The following is a 20,589-nucleotide window of genomic DNA, read 5'->3' on the forward strand; positions in this document are numbered from 1 at the left end:
TTGTGTGTTGTTCTGAGTGCTGCGTTTTTGTTTGTTCTGAGTGCTCCGTTTTGTGTTGTTCTGAGTGCTCCATTTTGTGTGTTGTTCTGAGTGCTCCGTTATTGTGTTGTTCTGAGTGCTCCGTTTTGTGTGGTTGGCAGTTTTGTTATATAAGCGTTTGAGAGGGTGTAAGACCAGACAGGTGAGGCTTACTTTAAAGTGGAGCGGATGGATCATATGTGGAGGAAGTTGAGGGATTTTTTTTACTTGACCACATTTCGTGCCAGGTGGTGTTCTGACAACATATAGCACGTGTTCTGTTTTTGTAGTGATGTTATTGATATAGGGAGTGGATGTCATTTGTGTGTCATATATGATGTCCAGTATGATGGAGAGTCTCTGTTCATTCAAGATGATTGCTGTATATGAGCAGGAGTCGTGTCTTTCTGGGGTTACAAGTGTAATTGAAGACATCTGTAGAGATGCAGACGGTCTGCATGCAGTCCTGCATGTTTGATGTTGTTACCGTGGTGTCTGGTTGTGATGTTACCGTGGTGTCTGGTTGTGATGTTGTTATCGTGGTGTCTGGTTGTGATGTTGTTACCGTGGTGTCTGGTTGTGATGTTGTTATCGTGGTGTCTGGTTGTGATGTTGTTACCGTGGTGTCTGGTTGTGATGTTACCGTGGTGTTTGGTTGTGATGTTGTTATCGTGGTGTCTGGTTGTGATGTTGTTACCGTGGTGTCTGGTTGTGATGTTGTTACCATGGTGTCTGGTTGTGATGATGTTACCATGGTGTCTGGTTGTGATGTTGTTACCGTGGTGTCTGGTTGTGATGTTGTTACCATGGTGTCTGGTTGTGATGTTGTTACCGTGGTGTCTGGTTGTGATGTTGTTACCATGGTGTCTGGTTGTGATGTTGTTACCGTGGTGTCTGGTTGTGATGATGTTACCGTGGTGTTTGGTTGTGATGTTACCGTGGTGTCTGGTTGTGATGTTGTTACCATGGTGTCTGGTTGTGATGATGTTACCATGGTGTCTGGTTGTGATGATGTTACCGTGGTGTCTGGTTGTGATGTTGTTACCGTGGTGTCTGGTTGTGATGATGTTACCGTGGTGTCTGGTTGTGATGATGTTACCGTGGTGTCTGGTTGTGATGTTGTTACCGTGGTGTCTGGTTGTGATGTTGTTACCGTGGTGTCTGGTTGTGATGTTGTTACCGTGGTGTCTGGTTGTGATGTTGTTACCGTGGTGTCTGGTTGTGATGTTGTTACCATGGTGTCTGGTTGTGATGTTGTTACCGTGGTGTCTGGTTGTGATGTTGTTACCGTGGTGTCTGGTTGTGATGTTACCGTGGTGTCTGGTTGTGATGTTGTTACCGTGGTGTCTGGTTGTGATGTTGTTACCGTGGTGTCTGGTTGTGATGTTGTTACCATGGTGTCTGGTTGTGATGTTGTTATCGTGGTGTCTGGTTGTTGTAATGTGATTGCCAGGTCGTCTGCATGTGGAAGGTTACTTCAAGATGGGTTCAGCTTGAGGTAAAGAAGGAAGAATCTGAGACAAGTTAGAGAATGAATTGTTTCTTGGGAAACGTTTAAGTGGTTTAAGGTGAAGCCATCGTGAGAGACTCTGGCCTGGCGACTGGCTAAGAAATTGGCCGCCTATATTTTAACATTGTTATGGAAGATGGTGTTAAGTATGTTTTGTGTGAGGAAGCGTCAGGGATCGTGACGAATGCTTCGTTTATATATATATATATATATATATATATATATATATATATATATATATATATATATATATATATATATATAAATATATATATATATATATATATATATATATATATATATATATATATATATATATATATATATTTTTTTTTTTTTTTTTTTTTCTTTCTTTCTTTTAAACTATTTGCCATTTCCCGCGTTAGCGAGGTAGCGTTAAGAACAGAGGACTGGGCCTTTTTTGGAATATCCTCACCTGGCCCCCTCTGTTCCTTCTTTTGGAGGAAAAAAAAAAAAAAGAGACGGGAGAAAGAATACCACTCACGTATTCCCTGCACGTTGTAGAAGACGAGTGAAAGGTGTGGGACAACAATCCTCTCCTCCAGTTATGTTTTTCTAAAGAAGGAACAGAAGAGGGTCATGTGAGAGGATTTTTATCCTAAGGCTCAGTCATCTATTCTTGACGCTACCTCGCTAATGCGGGAAGTGGCGAATATATATATATATATATATATATATATATATATATATATATATATATATATATATATATATATATATATTTTTTTTTTTCTTTTTTTTGCTTTGTTGCTGTCTCCCGCGTTTGCGAGGTAGCGCAAGGAAACAGACGAAAGAAATGGCCCAACCCACCCCCATACACATGTATATACATACGTCCACACACGCAAATATCCATACCTACACAGCTTTCCATGGTTTACCCCAGACGCTTCACATGCCCTGATTCAATCCACTGACAGCACGTCAACCCCGGTATACCACATCGCTCCAATTCACTCTATTCCTTGCCCTCCTTTCACCCTCCTGCATGTTCAGGCCCCGATCACACAAAATCTTTTTCACTCCATCTTTCCACCTCCAATTTGGTCTCCCTCTTCTCCTCGTTCCCTCCACCTCCGACACATATATCCTCTTGGTCAATCTTTCCTCACTCATTCTCTCCATGTGCCCAAACCATTTCAAAACACCCTCTTCTGCTCTCTCAACCACGCTCTTTTTATTTCCACACATCTCTCTAACCCTTACGTTACTTACTCGATCAAACCACCTCACACCACACATTGTCCTCAAACATCTCATTTCCAGCACATCCATCCTCCTGCGCACAACTCTATCCATAGCCCACGCCTCGCAACCATACAACATTGTTGGAACCACTATTCCTTCAAACATACCCATTTTTGCTTTCCGAGATAATGTTCTCGACTTCCACACATTCTTCAAGGCTCCCAGAATTTTCGCCCCCTCCCCCACCCTATGATCCACTTCCGCTTCCATGGTTCCATCCGCTGCCAGATCCACTCCCAGATATCTAAAACACTTCACTTCCTCCAGTTTTTCTCCATTCAAACTCACCTCCCAATTGACTTGACCCTCAACCCTACTGTACCTAATAACCTTGCTCTAATTCACATTTACTCTTAACTTTCTTCTTTCACACACTTTACCAAACTCAGTCACCAGCTTCTGCAGTTTCTCACATGAATCAGCCACCAGCGCTGTATCATCAGCGAACAACAACTGACTCACTTCCCAAGCTCTCTCATCCCCAACTGACTTCATACTTGCCCCTCTTTCCAAAACTCTTGCATTCACCTCCCTAACAACCCCATCCATAAACAAATTAAACAACCATGGAGACATCACACACCCCTGCCGCAAACCTACATTCACTGAGAGCCAATCACTTTCCTCTCTTCCTACACGTACACATGCCTTACATCCTCGATAAAAACTTTTCACTGCTTCTAACAACTTGCCTCCCACACCATATATTCTTAATACCTTCCACAGAGCATCTCTATCAACTCTATCATATGCCTTCTCCAGATCCATAAATGCTACATACAAATCCATTTGCTTTTCTAAGTATTTCTCACATACATTCTTCAAAGCAAACACCTGATCCACACATCCTCTACCACTTCTGAAACCACACTGCTCTTCCCCAATATGATGCTCTGTACATGCCTTCACCCTCTCAATCAATACCCTCCCATATAATTTACCAGGAATACTCAACAAACTTATACCTCTGTAATTTGAGCACTCACTCTTATCCCCTTTGCCTTTGTACAATGGCACTATGCACGCATTCCGCCAATCCTCAGGCACCTCACCATGAGTCATACATACATTAAATAACCTTACCAACCAGTCAACAGTACAGTCACCCCCTTTTTTAATAAATTCCACTGCAATACCATCCAAACCTGCTGCCTTGCCGGCTTTCATCTTCCGCAAAGCTTTTACTACCTCTTCTCTGTTTACCAAATCATTTTCCCTAACCCTCTCACTTTGCACACCACCTCGACCAAAACACCCTATATCTGCCACTCTATCATCAAACACATTCAACAAACCTTCAAAATACTCACTCCATCTCCTTCTCACATCACCACTACTTGTTATCACCTCCCCATTTGCGCCCTTCACTGAAGTTCCCATTTGCTCCCTTGTCTTACGCACTTTATTTACCTCCTTACAGAACATCTTTTTATTCTCCCTAAAATTTAATGATACTCTCTCACCCCAACTCTCATTTGCCCTTTTTTTCACCTCTTGCACCTTTCTCTTGACCTCCTGTCTCTTTCTTTTATACATCTCCCACTCAATTGCATTTTTTCCCTGCAAAAATCGTCCAAATGCCTCTCTCTTCTCTTTCACTAATACTCTTACTTCTTCATCCCACCACTCACTACCCTTTCTAATCAACCCACCTCCCACTCTTCTCATGCCACAAGCATCTTTTGCGCAATTCATCACTGATTCCCTAAATACATCCCATTCCTCCCCCACTCCCCTTACTTCCATTGTTCTCACCTTTTTCCATTCTGTACTCAGTCTTTCCTGGTACTTCCTCACACAAGTCTCCTTCCCAAGCTCACTTACTCTCACCACCCTCTTCACCCCAACATTCACTCTTCTTTTCTGAAAACCCATACAAATCTTCACCTTAGCCTCCACGAGATAATGATCAGACATCCCTCCAGTTGCACCTCTCAGCACATTAACATCCAAAAGTCTCTCTTTCGCGCGCCTGTCAATTAACACGTAATCCAATAACGCTCTCTGGCCATCTCTCCTACTTACATAAGTATACTTATGTATATCTCGCTTTTTAAACCAGGTATTCCCAATCATCAGTCCTTTTTCAGCACATAAATCTACAAGCTCTTCACCATTTCCATTTACAACACTGAACACCCCATGTATACCAATTATTCCCTCAACTGCCACATTACTCACCTTTGCATTCAAATCACCCATCACTATAACCCGGTCTCGTGCATCAAAACCACTAACACACTCATTCAGCTGCTCCCAAAACACTTGCCTCTCATGATCTTTCTTCTCATGCCCAGGTGCATATGCACCAATAATCACCCATCTCTCTCCATCAACTTTCAGTTTTACCCATATTAATCGAGAATTTACTTTCTTACATTCTATCACATACTCCCACAACTCCTGTTTCAGGAGTACTGCTACTCCTTCCCTTGCTCTTGTCCTCTCACTAACCCCTGACTTTACTCCCAAGACATTCCCAAACCACTCTTCCCCTTTACCCTTGAGCTTCGTTTCACTCAGAGCCAAAACATCCAGGTTCCTTTCCTCAAACATACTACCTATCTCTCCTTTTTTCACATCTTGGTTGCATCCACACACATTTAGGCACCCCAATCTGAGCCTTCGAGGAGGATGAGCACTCCCCGCGTGACTCCTTCTTCTGTTTCCCATTTTAGAAAGTTAAAAAAATACAAGGAGGGGAGGATTTCTGGCCCCCCGCTCCCGTCCCCTCTAGTCGCTTTCTACGACACGCGAGGAATGCGTGGGAAGTATTCTTTCACCCCTATCCCCAGGGATAATACATATATATATATATATATATATATATATATATATATATATATATATATATATATATATATATATGTACACACACACACACACATACATATATATACATATGAAGAATGTAAGAAACAATTTAGAAAACTGAAACTTCTAGCTTGAAATGAAATGAAAAAATGAATGTCACATAATGGTTCAACCTCTGGCTATGGAAAAGGAAATGTATAATTTATATATATATATATATATATATATATATATATATATATATATATATATATATATATATATATATATGATATTTGAAAGTTACGAACGATATGTTTTTGGTAATGTGTCAGGATTTCTGTTAATAAATGCATGAACGTTGGTGACGTCATATAAGTGTGTGGTGGTTTGGGTTGTCAGGTGGAGATGAGCCGGAGTTACGGGATCACTGAGTGGCGTGAGGACCTCAAGACCATCCTCAAGAAGGCAGGCACTGGCGAGCAGCACGTGGTCTTCCTGTTCAGCGACACCCAGGCATGTACCCAAGTCTGGTTCAATACTTCTGGATTACATTTACATGTTCCTCACTCAATTCTGCTTTATGTTTGTACTTTACACTCCTCATATATTCCTCACTTCATGCTTTACTTGTTCTCTGCTATTTCCGTGGAGCTCATCTTTTTGGTATCCCTTGTGTATACTTGACGTGCTCCTTGTTTCTTCGTTTTTGAGTTCTCGTTTATACATTTCTTACCTTCCATTTGTCCTTCAGCCAAACTCCTTTACGTAGTCCTTACTATCATCACACTGTGTACTTTCTGAATTATTCCTTACCCTATCCTGAGGTTCTCATTCATTCCTTACTTCTCCCACATTTAGTATTAGATAAGACGTCTCTAACTTCATCAGTTCGCCATGTGTTGCCACAGTGTGTGATCATCCTCAACCACGTTCCACGTGACGTGTCACACGCGTCCTCATCTCACCACACTGGACCTGGAGTGGTCATCACTTTCCTCTAATCCTCATTAGTTGTAGGATTTCCACTTGGTTATACTATGATGACTGTAATCCGTTGTTCATAGGATATGCAAATACACACACACACATACACACACACACACACACACACACACACCTGCATAGATGTGCATTAACCATTCAGCAACAGCGCATACTCATAGACTGACGCAAACATACAGACATACCCACCCCACATGAATGACTTTCTACAGAGGAGATTTATCTAAGTGAGAGGCAACACGGTTCTAGGAAAATGAGGTCACGTGTAACGAACTTCTTAGATGATGAGCGAGTGAACTCTGTCTTAGATATAAGGAAAGGCTGGGTCTATTGATTACATCTTTTCTGAAAGCATTTGACACTGTCACGTATGGATGACTGATTAAGAATCTGGAATACCAGGCAGGAATGAGGGAGAGATTCCGCTAGTAGATTGAAGATTATCTTAGTGGAAGAACACAAAGAACGCATGTTGTATTTACCGGTGATGCAAAAGTCATACGAGAAGTGAGGAGCGAGGAGGATTGTATCAGTTTACAAGGGTAACGAAACCCTCCAACGTTGCCCGTCTGATGTACTGATGATGAACTTGAAACAAATGTAAAGTAATGAGGAAATGTAATGGTGAGGAATGACCTGAACATGATTATCATCCAGATGGAAATAAGTTTCAAGATTCTGTGTGGGAGAAGAACTTGAGAATAGCATCGTCCCTAACCTGTCGTCACCAGAGCCCCGTATTAAGAGAACTTTAAGAGGGACAAACTGTGTCCTGGCAGATGTCAGAATAGCTTTCAAGTATATGGATGAGGAAATATTTAACGAGTTTTTCATGCCATGCATAAGGCCACAATTGAAATGTGCCTCTCAAGTTTGGTCTCCGCACCTGAAGAACATCAGAGCTGATAGAGAAGGTCCACAGGAGACCAGCAAAGATGGTACCAGAAGTATGAAAGCTAAGCAACAGGGAGATCTCGTCCAAAGGCTTTGCTCACTGTAGAGGAAAGAAGAGTGATCACAACTTGTAAGTTTTTAAAGCTAGTTGATGACGTGAACAGTTCTTTGAGAGATGTTAAGGATGGCGCAACCAGAGGACTTAGTGTGAAAATTACCGAGAAACTTGCGAAAAAAAGACGTAAAGAAATATTGTAATGGTGTTGGATTCCCCCCCCCCCCCCCCCCCCACACGTACAATATAAACAGGTAATTACACGGAGGGAACCTGCCATGTTACGGGTGGAGGAGACCAGCCGTACACATCCCCACGGACGCAGATATAGTACGTGATTTATTTTTCATTTATCATCATACTACAGCAGGACCACGTTCAGGAAGGGGCAATGTGTTACCCACGACCCTCTGTGCAAGGACTTCTGTGGCTCCAAGCCGACGCTGCACTCCGTAGCAGGAACAAGGTGACTCCTTTGAAGCGAGAAGTTTATAACTGCGTTCTTTCGTCGACTGACGATGGTATAGCCTCGCTTACGTGACTTTCCACTTCCATTGTTACCTCATTTAGGCGGAATCCGGTAACACTTGTTGCTGTTGATTGCACCTTTCTGATTCTTCAGTTGATCTGCCCGTATCAATGTTGATCAGGTCTGGGAAGAGGCTGGAACAGACCGGACAGAAACATGAACTCAGCAAGTGTTAGAAGTTTGAAGAAGTATTTCTTTAGTGATCGAGAACGAGGTAAATAGAGAAAAAAGAAAATGCTGTGATCATTAGACATTAAAGATAGGAGAGATACAGAGATGAGACACGAGTGTAAAACTCACAACTCACATGGAGACACACATGATCCCACACACAGACACACGTATACACACATAGAATTCAAGAGATAGGGTTCCATGAGTGTAGATGTCGCTCCCTGTACAAGACAAAAAACATGATAAAATATGTGAATATAACATAATGCCACAAACCTTCAACCTTTCGAATGTATTTCATTATAATGACATTATATTACTCCATAACTATGCCAGTAAAGTCACCTTCACATGGGTTATATCATCGGATTGCCATCTCGACAGAATGCTTCACTCCAAAGGAGGCAATCCTTTCTCTGCTACTGATTATAGAGCAGCCTTGAAGCTACAGGACCGTCCAGGAGAAGTGGTCCTTTAGGTAACAAACATACCAGGGCAAGCGCTTCCGTGAGAGGACCTGCACAAGTCCTCGACGTGTTTCCCAACTTCATGTTTATCCTCAGATCAAGGAGGAGATCTTCCTGGAGGCGATCAGCGGCATCCTGAGTATTGGGGAGGTGCCAGGGTTGTACCCGACGGACGAGAAGCACACCATCTGCGACAAGATGAGGAACATCGACCGCCAGAGGGACAAGAGCAAGCAGGTGAGTCATCCATGCCCCGGCCTGGCTGTGAGGCACTAGACGCTGACTAGGTGGGCATCCAGCCAGGTTTCATAGGTATGGCCAGCACTGGTTCCCTGATTTCTTCTTCCAACCTTCATCGACCCGTTCTTTGTTCATAGCCCTCCCAGCGTCTATGATTTTTTGATATATCATAATTTTCTGTGAAACCTTCCTGTATGCTGGTCTTATTTACTTGAGTCTTACTGAAGTGTGAACCAGTTTGATTTTCCTCACAGCAGAATTATCTTCACTCACTTTGTGTTTGACAAACAGATTTTAGCGGGAAATTATCTGAATAGACAATTAAACATATTAGAGGTTTGCAATTTCACTTTTTATGTTGAATGTTCCAATCACGGACAAAAGCCCACATCATGGCCGGGCCTTAATTGAAATATAGAGATTATCATGAAACGGAAAAGACAAGGGAAATCATTTATGAATTTGGAAGAAAGTGAAAAACCTGTCGTGTGAAATGTGCAGGGTCATACTTATTGGAAAAGACATTTCACGGTAGAGAGTTCCAAAGCTTCGAATGTAGGAAAAGAAACAGGTATCAAAACGGCCAACTCTTGAGTTGGTGATGGCCACACAAGTCATGTAACGCATCATTTTGCCGAGTACTGCGTGGTGTAGCTAGTGGTGTGGGCACACTAGCAGCCAGCTCTCGGGAGCAGAAACCAAAGTAATACCTATAGAAGAGGGAAAGTGAACCAACATTGCTGTTTAGGGCAAGGAGGGTCAAGTTTAGAAGGTAGCCTGGGACAGTTTATAAAAGCGGATCGCTAACAACTCAACTCTGTCAAGTAAGTATACAAAGCTAGAACCATTCCAGATGTGAGAGCAGTACTCAATACAAGGACGGATGAATCCCGAGTATAAACGGAGCAAGTGTTCAGAAGAGAGGACGTTTCGACATCTAAACAGGACATCCAGTTTCTTAGAGGCAGATATAGTTATTCCTGTAATGTGGGGTATGGAAGAAAGAGTGGATGTTACAGTAATATCAAGAATGTTCATTAAGTCAAGAGGTGGATTACACTGATTTAAACTCAAGGAATCATTAAACTACTCAACGGAACGAATAGATAAGATAAAACGTAGTGGGAGTGATAGTGAGAGAAGCAGTTTGGGAAGTGTGATATCGTGATTGGAATCTTTAGGTGAATGAGAATCTTGCATGGGATAGAATGTTAGATGGATGTATTACATGGGGGGCAACGTGCTGTCAGTAGGCTGAACTGGGGCATATGAAGCGAGCAAGATAAGACATGGAATGATCTGTGTGGCTTTGATATAAATGATAGGCTTGGGTTCCGGTACGTTATATATGACAGGTAGAGAGTGGGTGTGTGCGAATGAGACCATTTGTTTATTAGTTCCTGTTGCTCCCACAGTGAGGAAAGAAAAGCATTTTTGGCGCATAATTACAGAAGCGTACGAATCGTAAGTCATTATACAAAATTATCTTGATATCTATAGAAAATACAACTAAATTGAATTTTAAAGAAACGTTCATAACTAAAGTGGATAATTTACTGAGCACTTTATATAAACAACGAGGGAAAATAATCCTGATAAACTTGAACTGATAACGAATGATAAAAGAGCAAATTGTCGATAACTTGAGCCTTATCCAAAGTTTGCTGCAACCGGCTTAGATATAGTGTGCTTGTATCACAGGAGAGGTTGTGGTGCCAGCTTCCCCCAGAGTGCAGTGTTGTGGGTGTACAACATGACAAGTAATACTGAGCTTCATCGGGTATTAAGGTTTGCAAGATAAGAAGTGTAGTTCATTGAGCTTAAACACAAGAGTGCAGTCATCTGACACACCACAAAGTGTACTGGCAAACTGACGTAACGCTGGAAATGTACCGTGTTGTGAAGGTGAGACGCGAGAGTTTACTTACAGGTCAACACGAGTCGAGATTCTCACGTGTGTGGCTGTCACACTGAATACTGACTGTTGTTGTTCATGATGAGGAGATCATGTTAGTGTTGGGAGCTTAACAGTACACGTCAGTGTTTCTGTGTGATGGATTTACCGAAGGGAGAGATGTTGTGTCTTGAACTACTCCAAAAATTAGTCTTAAATGTAACGCTTACAGAACTGAAAAAAAGAATATTTGAAACTGTCTCTCCAACCTTCCCTGGGACTTTCTTACATATGCTGATCCCTTCCCTTCCCGTTATCATGTGAACTGTCACCTCGAACTTGTATGATGGCAGTCGACTGGGAGACTCTTAGTTTTATTTAAAGTTGTAGATCTTGTATTGCTGAAACATCAGATGATTTAACATAATTATTGTTTCCTGTGTAACTTTGTGTTCTCCTCAGAAGAGAGTAACGCAAGTGTGTTTGTACATAAAGTTGTTTCATCTATACTTGTGGGATGCAGACGGATGGGAGTCCTGCAGCGCTGTGGACACTGTTTGTGGAGCGGGTCCGGGAGCAGCTGCATGTGGTGCTGGCCATGTCCCCCTGCGGCGAGGCCTTCAGGAACAGACTTCGCAAGTTCCCTGCCCTCCTCTCCTGCTGCACCATAGACTGGTTCCAGGTGCGACCCACGCATACCCTCTTGTGATTCGTAACTTAAGTTACTCCCTGACAATATACATTTATTGTGTCACAAGGAACAGATAACTTGAACTCTCTCCTACAAGACACTACACACTGCCTCTCTAACTGTGTTTTGGTGATTCAGTCTTGCTGACACATTCCAGTAACAGCCAGTATCAGGAACATTATAGTTGGGTCGTCTGGTCAGTCACTTACTGATTATGATCATGACACTGCCTGATGATTCTTCATGGTGTCAGGCAGTGTGGTAAGACGGACGCAGACCTTCCCACCCAGATGGTGGTGACTCATGTTACATTCATCCATGACCGACTGTGCCAGACAACGCACACTACCCTCCCTGGGGTCAGTGATCTCTGGCGTATCTCTCCTGACTCACTCTCTCTTGATTGATGTAAGCGACGCTTCCTCATGAGTCTGTGGTGACTGCTGTAATTACCTGTTTGTACAGTAAGGAGAGGCAGGTCCACGCTCGTGGAACTCCATCTCTTTTCTCTGCAGTCAAACATGCTGTCCTCGTTCATCATCTTGTAAGTCGGCTTATTCCATTCATCCACCATTCCTAAAGTATTAAAATGCTTCTTGACATCATTTTTAACAAGTTTCTTCTTTAATTTTATTACTATGACCTCTGGCTGGTTGTTTTGTTCTTGAATGTTTCAGAGCTGTTCACTATATGTATCATGAAATGGGTTTAAAATGTTAAAGGTTGTGATCAGGTCACCCATCACTCTTCACTATTCCATGTTGAGCAAATTCAAGGTCGCTAGCCATTCCTTACAACTCTGCTTTCAATTCTGGTATCATCTTTGTTGTCCTCCTCTGCACCTTCTGCATTACTTCTTTGTGCTTGTTAAACTATGGTGACCAAGCTGGGGAAGCAGGTTGAAGATTTGGTCTTATGTAACATGGGAAAAGCTTGCTCACTATTTTCTTATTGATGTACTTGACAATTATTCTAACTTGATCAGCAGACAGTTTGTCTCCTGTGTTATCATCCTAATGTGGGGCTCTAGTGACACGTTGGGGACAATGTCATCCCTCAGGAACCTCTCACACACAGATTGCTGCTGCTTATTTCTTGCTTCATAAGTGTCAGTGTCTCTGCTGACATGGTTGGTGTGTCACTATGGTGAGATCCCTCTGTAATTCATGTCATATCTCTGTACTGTATGTGTGATGACGTCCTTAAAGATACTGCAGGTCCTCTGATGTTATCTAGTCCATTTAATTTTCGTGAAGGATGTATGGAAATGGCCAGTTGTGTAATCGGAGCAGCTTTCATTTCTCATCCAACACAGACAAATGCTAGGATCATAATGAACGTATTTTGTGCTTCAGTAACATATAGATTGCTGTGTATATAAAGGTATGTACATTATGTACTTATGTGGTACGTACATACACAACATTGTACATACACAATATGTACATTACGTACCATAGTGATGTGTGCACGGTGGTGGAAACACTTGGTGTTTATTTGTCCGGTAGTCATGGCCAGAGGACGCCCTGGAGGCCGTGGCGCTGCGGCTGCTGCAGGGCGTGGAGCTGCCGGCAGAGACACTGAAGGGCTGCGTCTCCCTGTGCCAGTACTTCCACACCTCCACCCAGGAACTCTCCGACAGGTACAGTCAAGGTCTTCACCAGCAGGCAGGAGACGTGATCAGTAGGACAATAACACGACCATCATCCTCCAGTGGTGTTCAATAGGCAACTTAATGAATATATTGAATCGAGATAACTGTACATACAGGGAATATCTACATGATTTTTAGTATACAATTTGAAGCGTCTGATATATGTATTAATCAGTTCTTAGTAGTGTAAACAGTTGCTACATAGGCCTGGAGAGTGTACTCCACATCCTGCAGTGCACTCCTGAACTGATCATTTAGTTGACCAGTGTTAATCCTTTCATTTGTGGTCGTCTTCCTAAATACAGTTATGTTGTTGTAGTCGATACATAACATCATCTGTTCTTCAGTAGCAGGTGTTTCCTCCTGCAGGTTCCTGAAACACCTGCGTCGCTACAACTACGTGACGCCCACGTCCTACCTGCAGCTGCTCCACACCTACATGGTCATCCTGGAACGTCGCCGAGGGTCAGTTGGGCCGCCGCTCGCTGCCTCTCTCACTCACCTTTCCTTCTGTACCTTTGTGCAATGTTTACTGAAGTTATATTTCCTTAAGTCGTCTCAGATTTCATTGTATCAGATCTCCTTATCCCAGATTATAAGAGTCTTCGGTTTCGTTATTCTTGCTTTATATAAGTTTATTCTTTATGTTTGCTTATTTGGTTTTGATTTATTATGTTTACTTGAACGTTGTATATTCATAGTCAGATGCCGCAGGATATGACTAACCTTGTAAGCGTCTGGTCATCCAGGTAGGTACTGGAAGGATCCTTTGCTCGCCTCCCTTGCCCCGGCTCCTCCTCAGTATGGAACCCCACGAACACCTCAAGTAACGACCAGACTCGCGTCCCTGGGAAAGGTAGCTTCACTCCAGCGGGTCACATCGTGTTACCTTCATGTGTGGCGACATCCGCCACTTTAAGAATTCTTTCATTTGGATTTATTTTTTTTTTTTGTTTGCAATCAGATTCTGTGGACCGTTACATATACACATTTTTCTTCCTTTTCATAATTTTCTTTTGATTTACTTAAGTTCTTGGCGGACTCTACCACGAGGAGAAGTGGGAGACCAAATTGTAGGTGGATGGATGGAGTGAAAAAGATTTTGAGCGATCGAGGCCTGAATATGCAGGAGGGTGAAAGGCGTGCAAGGAATAGAGTGAATTGGAACGATGTGGTATACCGGGGTCGACGTGTTGTCAATGGATTGAACGAGGGCATGTGAAGCGTCTGGGGTAAACCATGAAAAGTTTTGTGGGGCATGGATGTGGAAAGGGAGCTGTGGTTTTGGTGCATTATACATGACAGCTAGAGACTGAGTGTGAACGAATGTGGCCTTTGTTGTCTTTCCCTAGCACTACCTCGCGCGTGTGCAGGGGGAGGGGGTTGTCATTTCATGTGTGGCGGGGTGGCGACGGGAATGAATAAAGGCAGCAAGTATGAATTGTGTACATGTGTATGTATGTATATGTCTGTATGTATTGATATATGTATACGTTAAAATGTATAGGTATGTATATGTGCGTGGGTAGACGTGTATGTATATACATGTGTATGTGATTGGGTTAGGCCATTCTTTCGTCTGTTTCCTTGCGCTACTTCGCTAACGCGGGAGACAGCGACAAAGTATAATAAATGAATAGATCTGATATACATACATATATATAATGCTCTCTGACAGCAAGAGTCGAGCCTCTACCATTTTGTTGGGGGTGGTTACGATAAAGACTAGGTTATGGTTCGCGTACCCAGCTCCCACACAAGCGTTAGAGGTTCATATCCTCCAGTCAAAAGTCATTATGCGTTATGTGAAAGTGCGCGCTCATTGTTCCCTCCACCTCTGACACATTTATCCTCTTTGTCAATCTTTCCTCACTCATTCTCTCCATGTGACCAAACCATTTCAACACACACTCTTCTGCTCTCTCAACCACACTCTTATTACCACACATCTCTCTTACCCTTTCATTACTTACTCGATCAAACCACCTCACACCATATATTGTCCTCAAGCCTTTCATTTCCAACACATTCACCCTTCTCCGTATAACCACACCTATAGCCAATGCCTCACAACCAAATAACATTGTTGGAGCTACTCTTCAAACATACCCAATTTTGCTGTCCGATATAACATTCTTGCCTTTTACACATTCTTCAACACTCCCAGAACTTTCGCCCCCTCCCCCACCTTGTGACTCATTTCCGCTTCCATAGTTCCATTCGATGCTAGATCCACTCCCAGATATCTAAGACACTTCACTTCCTCCAGTTTTTCTCCAAACTTACATCCCAAGTAACCTGTCCCTCAACCCTACTGTACCTAATAACCTTGCTCTTATTAACATTTACTCTCAACTTTCTCCTTTCACACACTTTTCCAAACTCAGTCACCAACTTCTGCAGTTTCTCACTCAAATCAGCCACTAAAGCTGTTTCATCGGCGAACAACAATCGACTTACTTCCCAGGCCCACTCATCCCTAACAGACTGCACACTCGCCCCTCTCTCCAAAACTCTTTCATTTGTCCCCCTGACTACCCCATTCATAAACAAATTAAACAACCATGGGACATGATACACCCCTGCCGCATACCGACATTCACTGGGAACCAATCATTCTCCTCTCTTCCTACTCGTACACATGCTTAACATCCTTGGTAAAAGTTTTTCACTGCTTCTAGCAACTTACCTTCCACACCATATATTCTTAATACCTTCCACAAAGCATCTCTATCAACTCTATCATATGCCTTCTCCAGATCCATAAATGCTACATGCAAAATCATCTGCTTTTCTAAGTATTTCTTATATACATTCATCAAAGCAAACACCTGATCCACACATCCTCTACCACTTCTGAAACCATACTGCTCTTCCCCAATCTGATGCTCTGTACATGCCTTCACCCTCTCAATCAATACCCTCCCATATAATTTTCCAGGAATACTCAACAGACTTATATCTCTGTAGTTTGAACACTCGCCTTTATGCCCTTTGCCTTTGTACAGTGGCACTATGCATGCATTTTGCCAATCCTCAGATACTTCAACATGATCCATCCATATATTGAATATCCTTACCAGCCAGTCAACAACACAGTTATCCCCTTTTTTGATAAATTCTACTGCAATACCATCCAAACCCGCCGCCTTGCTGGATTTCATTTTCCTCAAAGCTTTCACTAACTCTTCTCTCTTAACCAAACCATTATCCCTGACCTCTCTCACTTCGCACACCACCTCGACCAAAACACCCTATATCTGCCACTCTGTCATCAAACTCATTCAACAAACTCACTCCTTCTCATTCTCACCCCATCACTACTTGTTATTACTTCCCCACTTGCCCCCACTTGTAGTCTTTGGGAGAAAACTTTTCTTTAGATCGACTCTGAGCTCCATATTTTTTCAGAAATTATTATTTGTGATAATAGTGTTACACTGACTGATAAGGGAAATTATCAGGATTGAATTTAATGTAGATGCTTTATATTCCTCCTACCATGTAGCAGTTAATGATTCCTTCTTATCTTGCTATGACCCGTGGCTGTGGTGGCGTGTGACCTCGCGCACCCACAATCATGACCTGGGGATGTGGTGGCCCATGATGATCACGACCTTTGGGTGTGGTGATCCTTGATCATCATGACCCTTGGATGTGATGCTTCATGATCATCTTGACCTGTGGGCCTAATCTGTTGATCTCCTTGACCTGTGGGCGTGATGACCTGACCGAACAGGGAGGTGAAGAAGCAAGAGTGTCGCTACACAACAGGTCTGGCTCGCCTGGAGGAGGCTGAAACCTCCGTCCTGGCCATGCAACAGGAACTGCTCAACCTGCAGCCCATCCTCCTCACCAAGACCCGCGAGGTGGAGGAAAAGATGGCCGTTGTGGAGAAGAGGAGGCAGGAGGTGGCCGAGGTCAGTTATACAGCTTCTCGTTCTTCTTGGAGAGTCTTGCAGCGTGGTAATAGGTGAGTCATTTACTGTGTTTGTTATGGTGATCCATAAGACGCTGTGTGTAGCGTTGTACGCACATCATCTCCCTCAAGTCTTCATGTCATAACACTGGTGGTCATCGGCTTTTTCTTAGAGTTGGAAGGTTCCTCTTAGGTCCTTCAGGATTCCTCTGGTAGACTTCTTCAGTGTTCAGCTGGATAGTACCTTGTACTGTCTATCTGGGACACTGTGTATTCCGAGAGGTACCTTGATTGTGGCACATTCTGAACGTGAATAATTTTAAGCATATTGCCATAATGACTCAACCAGGTAGTGTGAACACCATCAAGAAGAGACCAGTGAGAGGCGAAGTGGGTAGACCGCACATGTTGTCATCACATGATGTGAATATTGATGTGATTCACGTAAAAGTATTTGTATTTGTGTGTATATGTGTGTGCGTATATATCTATCTGTCTTTATCACGGGACTCCCTGCAAATGATGAAGCCATGAACGAGAAGTCATCTTCAGCAAGGTAGTTACGTCATTACTGGACGGGAAGGAGTACAATCTCGTTCAGCAACTTCCTCCAAGGGAGTCCATTATTTCCTTACACCTGTTTGCAGTGTAGCCTTTTGGCTGTGTGAGCCTCATAAAAGGGTCCTTGGGTTACATAATGATAATGTCTACCTGTCTCTTCCCTCAGGATATGAGTAATGTGATTACCTGTTTATTCACTGGTTCCTTCTCATTCATCTACCATTCGTAGTATAAAAGTATTTCTTTATATCACATTTCCGGAAGTTTCTTAATTTCATGTTATATCCTCTGGCTTTTGCTGTCCTCTGGCTGCTTCATTCCTACGCTTCTCGAAGAACTGTTCACTGTCCACGTCGTCGATCTGTTTTAAAGCCTTAGATTTGTGATCAGTTTACACTCTGTTTGCCATATTCCAAAGTTAGGTAAATCTAAAACATTAATCCTCTCCCTGTAACTGCCCTCTCTCAATTCTTGTTCCATCGTTGTTGCTCTCCTCTTGATCTTCTCTATTAGCTCTTTGTACCTCTGTAGGTAAAGTGACTAAACTTGAGAAGCAAATTCTAGTATTAGCCTTATGTAGGATATGAAGAGCTTACTAAATATTTCCTTATCTATGTAACTGAAAGTTATTCTAATGGTTGCCAGCAGACAGATAATCTTTACTCTTCTCCTAATGTGGGACTTTGGCGACAAGGACAGTGAGTTCTCCCAGAACCTTCTCACTCACAGAATGCTGAAACTTAATACTTCCTGGATGATAATTACCCTGAGGTCTTCTCTCACTTTGTCCCATCCTCATTACTTCATATTTCCTCGGGTCGAATTTGATGGACCAAGTGTAGACCACCGTCAGGTATTGAGGCGTAGGTGAGGCATGTGTACAAGACCTGTTCATCATGGGACCGCTTCCACCAGGAAATCATCTGTTAGTTAACAATAGTTTTTCTAATAACCTCATTGATAAAGAGACAGGTATGATCCTCAAAACTCGTCTAGTTCATCTAACTCAACAAAAACATGGAATTGTTCGTCGAGTTTTGTACAAAAACCAGATGTCTCCAGCCTACCTGACTGACGAACGTATCATGAAGGAGATGATAGAGGAGAATATTACCTGCAACACCCATGATGATAGTCTTAGTCATTTACTGCAAGAAAACGAGTGACCACATTATGAGAACCCACCTCACACACACCAACAACCCACTACAGTCTACCAATGTAGTTTACAAGTTCCCTGCCCATATGAAGGTTGTAAACTTTATAACAACATGAACTACGTCGGTATAACTACTACATCACTCAGTGGACGCTTAACACTTCAAAAACAAGGCCCTAAACACATATACAACGAGAACATAACTAATTTCACTCGTCAGCATCATACTGAAAATACGATGATACTGAAGTAGTTGTACGACCCGACAAGACTACAGGAACATAAGCCGTGTTCATAAGAATATACAATCCCTTCATAAATCATTACAGTACAGGACCAGGTAGGGCGCGACAATTATTCTCTACCTCACCCCACCCCATTATCTACCTCCACCGGACTTTCCCAGGTGAGGAAACCTCCGGCAAACCCCTGAACCGTATACCCAACGAGTTTGAGCCCTGCCGACCACACTACCACACAGGAACTCCGAGGGAACACGGTCCACCGATCAACACATTATGTACGTTACCGCTCTCATGTGCACCACTTCAAGATGTGATTCATTCTTGTTTAGTTCTTTATATTGTGTTGTATCATTTATAATCAGCCTAACTGAAGATAGGCAGTGTGCCCGAAATGTCTCGTGTATTTGAGAACTGAAGTGGACATGAGTTAAGGACATATAATTCACACCTTTTAACAGACGACAAACAGAATGTGTGACGAGAATGATTGAAAAACCAACAGAAATCTAGTGTGTTAGATATGCATTGGTCTTTAACAAACATTGTATTAATGAAAATATTCTGCATGCTCACGCGAAATTTTATATATATATGTATATATATATATATATATATATATATATATATATATATATATATATATATATATATATATATATATATATAAACATAAGTTCGAGGTGGATGGATGGAGTGAGTGTGTTGGTTGGTGCAGGTGGAGCGAGTGGTGCGTCAGGACGAGGAGGTGGCAAACGAGGCAGCAGAGGCGGCCAACGGTATCAGGAAGGAATGTGAGGCCGAGCTGAACCTGGCCCTCCCGCTGCTGGAGGAGGCCACTGCTGCTCTCAACACCATCAAGCAGGACGATATCGTCTTCATCAAGGCCATGAAGAACCCTCCAGCAGGTGTCAAGCTGGTCATGGAGGCCGTCTGTGTACTGTTGGTGAGTAGACTTCAAACCTCGTTTTCTTTTGGTTGTCAGTAGTTTACTTCGTATATCCATGAATCGTGTACATTGTGTTATACAGGATGCCATTAGGTCGTTATTTCGCCATAATTACCTGTATTTAATTCTACAATGCTCATCCAACTTCCTACATTCCCAGATGGCTGGATTATGTACTTAGTCCACTGTGTTCAGGTTATACACATGATGCAGTCTTGCCTGGTGTGTGGTACTATACTTCACCACTAGTCTCCTCCTGTCTCCTGTCATTCTTCATATTTTGTTTTGTAAATCGTCTTACAGAAATATTCATGTAAACAATTCCTTTTGTAAATCGTCTTACAGAAATATTCATGTAAACAATTCCTTTTGTAACTTGTCGTTTCTATCTCTGTGTTGTTCAATCATCCCGGTATATTTTTCATTAATACCACGATAATGTTTAGTGTACTTCATACATCCCTCAAGTTTTGCGTTGTAATGTCAATTCCATGTGTATCCCATGTATATTAGTTCCATGTGTATCCTTTCCGTGTGTGTGTGTGTGTGTGTGTGTGTGTGTATTG

At 42.5% G+C, this 20,589-nt stretch overlaps 1 protein-coding gene across 1 annotated transcript in view; it reads left to right on the forward strand.

Annotated features, from left to right (window-relative positions):
* Positions 1-20,589, forward strand: part of LOC139750623 (dynein axonemal heavy chain 7-like) — a 298,921-nt gene that overhangs the window by 183,606 nt on the left and 94,726 nt on the right. Inside the window, 7 exon segments of the mRNA XM_071665298.1 lie at positions 5,993-6,106; positions 8,811-8,951; positions 11,372-11,530; positions 13,048-13,181; positions 13,563-13,658; positions 16,933-17,113; positions 19,793-20,020. Of these exon segments, the coding sequence (XP_071521399.1) occupies positions 5,993-6,106; positions 8,811-8,951; positions 11,372-11,530; positions 13,048-13,181; positions 13,563-13,658; positions 16,933-17,113; positions 19,793-20,020 (1,053 nt within the window).

This window comes from Panulirus ornatus, chromosome 10, assembly GCF_036320965.1.
Source record: "Panulirus ornatus isolate Po-2019 chromosome 10, ASM3632096v1, whole genome shotgun sequence".
Taxonomy (NCBI): Eukaryota; Metazoa; Arthropoda; class Malacostraca; order Decapoda; family Palinuridae; genus Panulirus; species Panulirus ornatus.